The sequence below is a fragment of the Corticium candelabrum genome, chromosome 3, assembly GCF_963422355.1.
Source record: "Corticium candelabrum chromosome 3, ooCorCand1.1, whole genome shotgun sequence".
Classification (NCBI taxonomy): Eukaryota; Metazoa; Porifera; class Homoscleromorpha; order Homosclerophorida; family Plakinidae; genus Corticium; species Corticium candelabrum.
Window position 1 is genome coordinate 3,255,825 of NC_085087.1, and position 10,887 is coordinate 3,266,711.

At 41.3% G+C, this 10,887-nt stretch overlaps 1 protein-coding gene across 1 annotated transcript; it reads right to left on the bottom strand.

The window, feature by feature from the left end:
* Nucleotides 1–3,518: 3,518 nt before the first annotated feature.
* Nucleotides 3,519–10,675, bottom strand: LOC134176908 (uncharacterized). The gene is made up of 5 exons (XM_062643589.1): nt 10,505–10,675; nt 9,949–10,434; nt 9,118–9,726; nt 5,772–6,091; nt 3,519–4,152 (listed from the first exon to the last, which is right to left on the bottom strand). The coding sequence occupies exons 2-5, from the start codon at nt 10,421–10,423 to the stop codon at nt 3,685–3,687; spliced, it is 1,872 nt and encodes a 623-aa protein (XP_062499573.1). The 5' UTR covers nt 10,424–10,434; nt 10,505–10,675; the 3' UTR covers nt 3,519–3,684.
* Between the last annotated feature and the right edge of the window lie 212 nt (nt 10,676–10,887).

Here is a 10,887-nt window from a genome sequence, read left to right on the forward strand (position 1 = left end):
TATCGCTTGTTCTAATTCTAGGTAATATACACTCTTGTGAATGTGGAGCAATGAGCTCTGACTGATTATGACATTGAAATAAACGAGAGTCGTTGTCTGTCACTTCGATGTCGAATTCTACATGTGCCGATCCGATTATATTTTCGAGTTCCACTCTGTACGATGTGCTGTCGTTGAATCGATTCGATCGGAGAACAAGAACGTGATTTGTGTTGATGCCCAATTGCTTGTCATCGGCCACCACAATGTAATCACTTGTTACTCTATTATAGAATAACAATCTGACACGAGGTTTAGGGTAGCCTTGGATGAAGAGAGGAATCACGACATCGTGACAGCGACGAATCACAAAATAGTGAGTCTTGCATCGGTGTAGTACACAGGCTGTACTCGTCAACGGTCTCAGATCCACTCGAGGTCTCACTGTGTGAAAAGACTTGTGAGTATGTGTTTGAACGTTTCGCACCTGTAAGTAATCAATTAACGTACCATTGACTGTAAATGACGTGTTGGTTATTGAGAGGCAGTTAGACGCTATGAGTGTGAATATGCCACCTTCGCGTGCTACTGAGCTATCCAAGTGCCACCACTCGTGTGAGTACGTGTAGTGTGACTTGTGGATCTTACTGCCGTTCGAAAATAGTAGGACGACCGAAGGAGTGGGGAATCCTGCATACGCTCCACTGATCGAAACAGAGCCCTCCTCTCCTTCGACTGCAATATTTCTCAACGAAATGCTGGCGGGTTCTACGAGATTCTCAAGTTAATTTCAAATGTATCGTTATTGACTTGGTGTTGTGATCATATGGTTACCTCCAATGTTCACAGTTGTCACCTCACTTCGATACATAAATTTGCCACGAGCGTCTTCGAACCCAAACTGATATTGTGTTCCATTCAGTAACACGTCGAGAGTAACAGTGAGACGACTGCGACGACCGAGAGTCGTCACTCTGATTTTGTCCCCATTTGCTAGGTCAGCTAACTCGGCCTCGCTCAGGGTAGAATCACCAACTGACACGATCCACCGCAGCTTGCTCCCAGGCATTGCATCCGAACCTTCGAATACGATTGATCGGTTTTCCAGTTGGTAGACGATGCCCGCTTTAGAGGTACGAGATAATACATGAGGACCAGCACCTAAAGAATGTTATCAAGTTGGTTTCATCAGCAACATGAAGAAACCCATTCGAAGAACAAGCTGCTCGCCTACTAGTCAACAGTGTGTATATACTAACCCAACCCACACCTACCACAGTAAACAATATCGTTTGCAACAGCTTTTGCAGAAGCGGCCATAAACACAAAGCAACAATAAGAAATAGCAACAGCCATCGCTAGAAAGCTAATTTCTCGGTGAATTCCAATGAGCCGTGGATGGAACTCGATGTTGAGTGACTCTGTGGTTGGCTCTCATTGGGTCACCAGTGTCGAAAAAGATAGACAACATGGCTCTAAATGATTAGTAAAATGTGTGTGATGTGGCATGATGGGTGGAATGACTAAGGTGCTACCAAACCAACACCCAAGTGACAGCAGCTGGATAGATCAGTCTGTGAGTCAGGCGAAGAGAGAGATGGAAACATAATTACAACTATCAAGAAGTGTGAAAAAACAATCACACGCCTCTTCCTAGATCGACGTGTTACTGGCCGGCACTCTGCAGGGTTGTGATGGCCTGGCCAGGCCTGAACACATTTTTACTGCCTGCTAGCAGGAATTGTGGAGTAGGCATGAGCCACAGCTGGTTGACACAATATCAGGGCAGGTGTCTACTTTCACACATTCCAATCTGATTCTGTATTCACTGCACACTCTATATAATTAAGGAGGAGCTGTGAACAAGTCTCATTGACAGTACAGTACAAGCTTCTGCATCCGTATCTACCTTATTGCTACAACCCATTAGTGATTGAATATTATTAATAACATACTTATTATTGTTTTTAATTAAATTTTATTATATTTATCATTGAGCACAACAACTTTATTGATATAGCATACTACTGTACACATAAGCCAAACATACTACAATAGTACACTCAGACCTCCCTAATCTGGACAGTATAGGACCAGCCACTGTCCGAATTTTGGAAAGTCCAAAAGATATCCTAATATAGTTATATCCTTGGAATCTCAGACCATTTTAATATAATGTGTGGTGAATGTCATACCATTTCTGCATACAGTACGCATGTACAGTACACACTTGTACTACACTGTAATGTACATGTGTACTTTGTACTACAGTTACATACACGTTCTCCTACACACTGGCATGTGATAGTCAAGGTGGCTTGAGAATTGAGTGTCTAGACAGGGAGTTTCTTACCAAAGTGCTTACCCTCAGAGCCCCAAGACCTGATATGCGCTGGGTAAAAGTGTCAAGTCTAGGGAGGTGTCCGGATCTTGGAGGTCCGGATAAAGGAGGTTTGAGTGTATAGCCAATCTAAAAGAAAAACATGCACTACCACAAGCAAGCACTATATTGTTAGCAAATAATTTAGTGCAAAAGTTGACCTTCTGCTGTTATATTTTAATTATATATTTTATGATATTATGAATAAATAAATTAAATACATTAGCATTTTTTTAATTTTTTAATTTTTAATGATGATGACAATATACTTGAATAGATTTGCAGTATGTACATACTATGCATGATTCCTGCTGCAATCAAGGGACTGGTTGTTGCTACTCAAGACCAAGCTCTTCGAACTCATTACTACTGTGTATGAGCACAGCATTCTAATGTCAGTCCCACTTGCCTCTTGTGCAGTGCAGACTCGGAGACAGTTGACCAATTTGTGACGTACTGTGCGGTCAGTACTTTGGCACCGACAGACTATACTGATTGACACAAACAGTTGGCCTACATATCCACTGGGGTCATCATTTTGGAGTCCAGTGGACATCAGGTGGTACATCATCCATTCGTATTGCTAACCAGATCAACGCAATTATTGTCCTGACATCGGCTGTCCTGCTGATGGCAACATTGCCAGGAAAGATGCCGAGAAGTTGACGAAGTACAGCAACTTGCAGATGGAGCCACATGTGGCAGTGTTCGACACCAGTTGTTCCAATGGTGTTAGGAGCATTGGGGTCAGAGCGTACATTGCATGTATTGCATGATGGCTGAACATCATTCCAGGTCATTACTATATGCAGCACTTACAGAAAACAATTCTTCTTGGATCTACTCAGATGATCCTACGTAAAGTCATATCTTATGTCTAGACAGCCATGATGGTCTAAGCCCCTCCGAGGCCGAGTTTGCTTCAGGATGCTTACAAGAGACCTTACAAACCAGACTGATCTGATTGAGCACAACACAACAACACACCACGACTACATAGTGTCGATTTATTTCGTCCCAGCATTGATATATATATATATATATATATATATATATATATATATATATATATATATATATAATCCTCAAAATCCAATCATGAGGTTCCACTATCTGGTCTGCCTTGCTCTATTGTAATGCACACGTTTCTATTGCCATTGTATGTCCAATTGGCCCCATGATGTAGTCTCAAAAATATTTTCAAAAAATATGACTAAGTGAAAATATTTTTTATAAAATACAATATAAGAATACAAAAATACAATTTCGCTGTATTCACACAAGCCCACGTACCGATCGACGTATGTAATTATAGCAATGGTATATTAGAATGAGTTGTCAATCAGAGTTAATTCCCGACTTCCCTCCAGCACACCTTTCACCAATCTCCTCTGTGGACATTCATAGTATTCAGCCGTCAGAGCAACACGACTCACCACTTTGATGGCATCCGTGCCCGGAATTCTCTCCGACGGATATACACACACCATTTGCTCACAAATAGATCGCAAGTCAGTATGGTCTATTGACGCCATTACAGCATGTATATCATCGTTCACTTGTTTTCCAGTAAACAGTTCACATAGAGTGACTCCCATACTGAAAACGTCCGAGTGCTCAGTGAAGGCTCGGTTTTCCACCGTTTCTGGGGCTGTGTATTGTGACCGATAGTCAGCAAGAGATGGCAGGCCTTTGCTGAAACATGCCATACCCAACTCCCCGATCTTCGCTTGCATCAGAGTAGAAACAAAGATGGTACTTGGTTGAATGTCCGTGTGTACATACAGCCGAACCTGAACACCATAATCCATCAGACAAAATCAATGTTCACTGTCTACAATTTTTTCTGATTTAGACATGTAGGCATTAAGTTACTGGAGTAAAAAAAAAGTCAGAAATATGATGGTCTTGGTGCCAAATTGTTATAAACAAAGCTAATTCTAGCTTCCATGGCTCACTTATGTGTCAATAAATCTGATATGTCAGTATCTGCGATGTCACTAAATCTGAGACAAAACCAATACAGAAGACCCTAGCTAACCACCGGGCAAAGAAAACAAGTCATTGTATGCAAAGTGTTGGTAAATACAAAGTCGTTATATCCAATGTTTACTGTAGATTTGTTGAAGGACACACGGCTAAACCCACAATGTCCGACTGACTTGTAAACATTATATTCCGCTCTGTAACAATATAAAGGTATACTGACACATCAGACCATTCCCATTGTGCACACTGCCGTGCCCACATCAGCACACCAATGCATACATATCCGCACCACACTAAAATCTTTTTCATTATACATGACAAATCGTAAAACGAGTACCATATTTCCTCTAATAGTAACCCGTGTTCGATTAGCAACCCATGCCTTGGATGCCAGAGACTGCAACATTATGCATGTGCATTTTTAGTCTACACGTGAAACAGCGATGTCTGTGAAGAGAAAAAGATGTGTTTGATTGCCAAACTATTGAGGGCTGTGAAAGAAACTCAAATATCATCGATAACGGCTGTGGTGGCGAAATACAAGATAAACAGGCAAAACGTCCAACAGTGGATAAAGAATTCTGACAAGCTGAAGGAGAACTCCAAGAACGGATCTGGAGGAAAACAGAAATGATTGAGCGATTAACTTGACAGACTTGCATGTGTCAAGAATGTGTTCCTCTAAAAATACTTCCATAGCTCTTTACTTCAACTTGAACCGTGATAGCAGACATTGAAAAATAGTAACCCACACTCAGTTAGTAACCCTGCCTAATAGGTTCTGATCAGTTTGAAAAAATAGCAACCCACGGGTTACTATTCAAGGAAATATGGTACAGTATATTGAAATGCTATCATTCATAAATGCCTCTGTGTTACTGTAAACTAAACCTTAAAACTTTAATGGTTACCGTATTTCTTCAATTCAAAACCCATTCTCGGAGTAACCCATGTTACGGTCAGAGCTCTGAAGCTACCACGTTAAAGAGGTGTGTGTGTGTGTGTGTGTGTGTGTGTGTGTGTGTGTGTGTGTGTGTGTGTGTGTGTGTGTGTGTGTGTGTGTGTGTGTGTGTGTGTGGTGATAAGGACAATGAGTGAAACTTTCTTTCAGTTGTGAGAGAATGCAAAAGAATAGTAGTTTAGAGAAGAGATTAACATATGTATTCTGGTATCTGTTTGTTGGCTGTTGAAATACCATATTACCTTGATAAATAGATCTGTATCTTGCATTGACAGATGCATTAAATTGGTGCTTGTTTGTTCTCTTAAAACAGTTAAAGAATAAAAACCCATGCTTGTAGCCCAGGGTCTCCAGTGATTGAAAAATAGCAACTCAGGGTTCTTAATCGAAGAAATACAGTAATTAATTACTCAACTACTACCCGGACAGTGACACAACACTACACAACAACAGTACACTTACTGGTCGGTGTAGAAAACAAAGACCGCTGAGACAATCACGTGACAAGTCCACTCGTTCCTTCAGCGTTAGATATCGGCCGCTGCTACAAGCAGAATGGATGACATCCAGCAAAGAGCCTTGCAATAATTCTGTCAATAGACCAACCACGACGTCTTCGTTTTTCAAGATGCCGTGAAATACAGCAACGTGAGGATGAACGATACGAGAGCAGTACGCGGCCTCATGTTCAAACAATTCCAAATTTTGTTTACTGCTCATCCACGGATACGGAAACGTTTTGACTTCCGCCAAACTCTTACACCATAAGCCAATACACGCATCTATGGCAGACACAAAGTCAAAACACTAAACTACACCTTAGATGTATGTCTAAACATAGTAGGGCAGAGTGGAATATAACGATCAGCCATCAGTCATTGACCGACCATAATTTTGCTTTGATCGGACATACCGACATGACTGGTAAAAGTGTAATCGTTATTGCATGGATGGTACTGGTAGGGAATCAATGAGCGACCCAAAAGTCCAAACAACAGACAGCAGAAGGCAAGATCTAAGAGTTGATGACCTGTAGATGCGTGAGTGCAAATGACGTTTTAGAGCAATATCATATTTATTGCCCCAAGCAACATTTATTGCACTGGCTGCTGTTGAATAGCCTCGTCCCCAGACTCACGTGAGCCTGGCAGTGTCTGGTTCCCGGCTCAAGTGGTAATCTAGGGACAAGGCTACAGTCGAATAGGACATGGTGGGAAGGCCACGTGCCGGTAACTAAGTTGTTTGTTGAATGACATGCTATTGATAATTAGCTTGCTCATCTTGATCAGTTCATGTCATTACTTCACACGCATTGCTTTAACTAAAATTTAATAAAATTATTACAATGAATTGTAACCACCATTGTGACAACCATGCAACAAAACAACAGCAAACAAGCCAAATTTTGTTTTGATTTTGATAGCAAATAAATACAGCAATCAAATAAGAATGAATGCCCAAAATCTAAAATATCGGGTCAACCTCTTTTGCCAGAACACAATGTCCGACCATAAATTTTGCCTTATATTCCACTCTGGTAGGGTAACAATGCACCATACTCACATTCCACTTTGCTAATGTAGGAAAATCAAAAAAAATTAACTTTAATATAGTACTAGTACCCTGGTATGGGTGGATAGAATGTAAATGATCATCATCACCATCATCGTCATCCTGATTTCTGATCTAATAACCATGTCACACACTGTGTTACAGTAAAACCTGTACTTGCGACCACCTCGATAGTGCAACCAACTGGCTAGATCTAGAGCGACTATTAGTCTGTGCACTGACCGTTTGCAACACAAAATAACCTTGCTAGTGCGACCAACTGGCTACCGCGACCAGCGACCACTGTCATAGCGACCAAGCTGAGGTCTCAACCTCCATAGGGCGACCGGATACAACTTTTACACACAACCACACTTGACATGAACATAGTACGGCATCCATTGTACGGGATATTTAGTGTTTAGAAGCTCGAGGCCGGGTTCCCATGTTTCCTGATACATTGTATCTCCGGCTTTGCAAGTGACCATGAAGAGATCTAGACGAAGAGATCTGAAGCTCGGCGAACAAGTTTAAGGTATCAAGCTTGCAGAAGAGGGGACATCTGCCAGGCAGATCCCAATGGACTTCGAGGTTCTTAATAATAGAAACATTCTGCTAATGTGCTGAAAGGGGTGGGTCTTGTTGCAACATCTGGGAGGCCAATCTTTTTATTAAGACCACCTGTGTAGTGTGATCACTTTTTGTGGAACCGTGCATAGTCGTATTAGACAGGTTTTACTGTACTATATTTGACCTGACGCTGCTGTAGTGATATTAGCAAGTGTCTGGTATGTGATCAAGCCCACTGCAAACATACAGATACTCTTAGTAATTGGTGTAACAAAGCAAGACAATGACATTTGTGCTTGTTCCTTTAATCTGGTGTTTCTTTCTGACTACGTCTTATTCATTATTGAATTGTGCACACTTGAAATAGAAGTATCACAGTCACTTGCAAACATCAGCAATGACATCGTCTCATTCCATGGCTACAGTGACCTCACTTGTGTGCAGTTGCTGTAGGTTACTCGCAAGCCCCCAAGTTCAACTTGTAGTGGCCACCTTGCCTACAAAAGTACTACAAACAGACCTGAGTCATAACAGGACAGAACGTTGCTAAAGACAAGACATCTTTAAGAAATCTGTCAAGTTGGAAAACTGTCAAAGCCAAGAGACAACTATGATTGAATGTAGAGCTTGATGAGATAAGCACGAAGGTCAGACTAATCATGCATGCACAGAAAGTGTTGCAACACATTACACAGAAGCAGCCCTGCCGACTGACTGTAACTGTTCAATCTAAATCATACATGCAAATATCACAAATCTCAATTTCGTCAAACAACATGATTGATTAGTTGAAATCGGATTGTCCCCACATCAGGCAGATAACTAGTTTAACAAATAAGTGCCTTACAGATACACTTACACAGTATCAGATTACCAAGCATAAAAGCACATGTGCCTGTATGTGAGATAAACCAGAAATAGAACAAGTTGATAGAGATACAAGCGCATGCGCCTCTAAGTGAACAACTGAAATTCATCTGATTGAGTGTTGTATATTCAGACTATCCAGAGGCGTATCCGGACCTCAATACATGGCAAGTGTAGCCTTGTGTACCCAGGACATCTGCACGTAATGTAGCTTTTGCACCGTCGTCTATTGAAGCTCTCGTTTCTTCCACTTGTAGCTTTCTTTACGGTGACCTAATTTCTATATAGTGACCATAGCCTGCTGATTGGGGGAGGGGGCATGGCCCCGTGGCCCCTGTGGTTCCTACGCCTATGCTATCAAACCTACTACTCTACGTAGCTTTTTGTCTAAAATATAGTCATACACACTAAGTGATCATGTCTTGGCCAGTAATGTTGGTCTTGCAAACCCACTCATCATCGTTGCCGTCGTCATCAATGCCGTTAGATTGAGCTCTTTTTTAGATACAGAACACTTCTCTAGAAGCTGACATAATCAAAAAACATACGTAACCAAGAAGTTTCCTGTTGTTGACTGCAATCGATGATACCACACCCTCAAAATGATTTTGCCATAACATCTTTGTCTCTAGATTTCCAACACTCATCTACCTACTGTACTACTTAAGAGATAGCGGGCTGATAGACCTCATATACAAGTACATGTGCTACTACCCCGAGGTAAGCACACAAGTTCATAACACTCACGTATAGGCACTGCGCTTTTATGCGTGTTAACACAGTATGTCCAGTAATAACAACATAACACATCAACTGGTACCTCCAAAGGAACCGCGAACAAGTTTCCTGTCTGTGAATTCCACACTATCTTGCTTTATGACTGTTATCGCTTCTACTTCGATGTGTCTTGTCCGTAACTCTATAGCTGCCAACTCTGAGTTGTTCAACAGCTGTTCGGAGGACTCGAAACGTTGCAACTGGTTCGTACACTCGTTTCTTAGTACCACGACTTTCTCTGTCAAAGCAGTCAACTGAGAGCGGTAGTCGTCACGCATCATGTTTAGTTCTCTCTTTTCTCTTTCCATATCAAACTTCTTTTTTCTCAGACTTGCTTTCCTCTTGAACTGTTCTGTAATCTTGGTCCATGTCTGTTGGTCTTCTGCTGGCAGTTTATTCTCTAGCTTTCTCTGTTGCTCGATGTCTAACTCCAGTTGCCTGTTTTCGGCTGTTTGCCGTTCAATATGATGCACTGTTTCCTCATTTGCATGCTTCAGCCGTTCAATCTCTTGATCTCTCTCCAGCTTTGTTCTTGTTAAAATTTCCAGTTCATCCGAGAGCGATAGCGGAACATCAATCTTTTGCTTTGATAAGTCTTCTCTAACTCTGCATGCATACTGACCATAGTCTTGTCGCCCTGAACTAAAACCTCCTAGAACCAATAAAAGATCACAATAAGAAAATAAAAAATATTTTAATTTCAATATTAATTAATAATTTAACATTTACAACAAACATAAAATACACAGCACGGCAATTCAACTGTTTCAATTCCATTGTGCACATACAATTCCAGTATAGAGTACTGTGCATTACCGTGCCTACCACATAAACCTAATAAATTTAACATTAAATTAAGACACACATTATGAACCTGTCACTATATTGGTAACATAGGTGATAGCATCCTCGTGTCCACTATGCTTTGCTTGTTGCAAAACGTTCCTGCCGTCCTTGTTCTTCGCCGTCCAGTCAGATCCCATGATGTTCAACTCTCCAAGAGCAGGCACGTGACCAGCAATAGCTGCAACATGACTGGCAGTGTTGCCTTCCAAGTTCTTGATTGTCACGTCGACTCCGAAAACACCAAGCAAACGGACAATATTTTTGTGGCCGTGATGAGCTGCAATGTGCAGTGCCGTGTTGCCATGTTTATCTGTAAGATTGCAGTTCGCGTTTGCTTCGACGAGCTCGACACACACGGGACCTTGACCGAGCCGTGAAGCTACCATCAGAGGTGTATCTCCATCTTCGTTACGCCAGTTGACATCGGTGGCTGTCCTGCGAAGAATTTCTCGCACTCTGACGTGTTGTCCCCTAACAACAGCTTCGGCCAACTTTTCTTCCATAAGAGGGAACCCTTCAGTAATTTTTGATTCAGATTAAATGCTTTAAACTTAATTAAATTTGAAGCAGATGAAGTATTCTACCTCTTACTAGAAAGATGTTTAGCACAGCGGCGAATGTTGAAGTCGAACAACAACAATATGCTACTACGCATGCGTCATTTAATGTTTAGTAAAATTAATTAATATGTAACCCTTAATCTTTATTACAGCAATCAGGTACAGTATTATACACGTTTTCAGTTTCTAGGAATTCATTCTGTTTGGTAATGTTTCACATTTCACAAACTATAGATTTAGCCTACTAGGGCTCGTTTAAGCGGCTAGAGGGGAGGGGTCCTGAGGGTCAGGACCTTCCTGTTCAACGACACTCTCACCGCAGCAGAAATCTTGTTTGTTGTGTTATTATAGTAAACTGACCTTCATTAATGTTTTGATAAATGGTTAATTCGTTCAATTCTATTTAA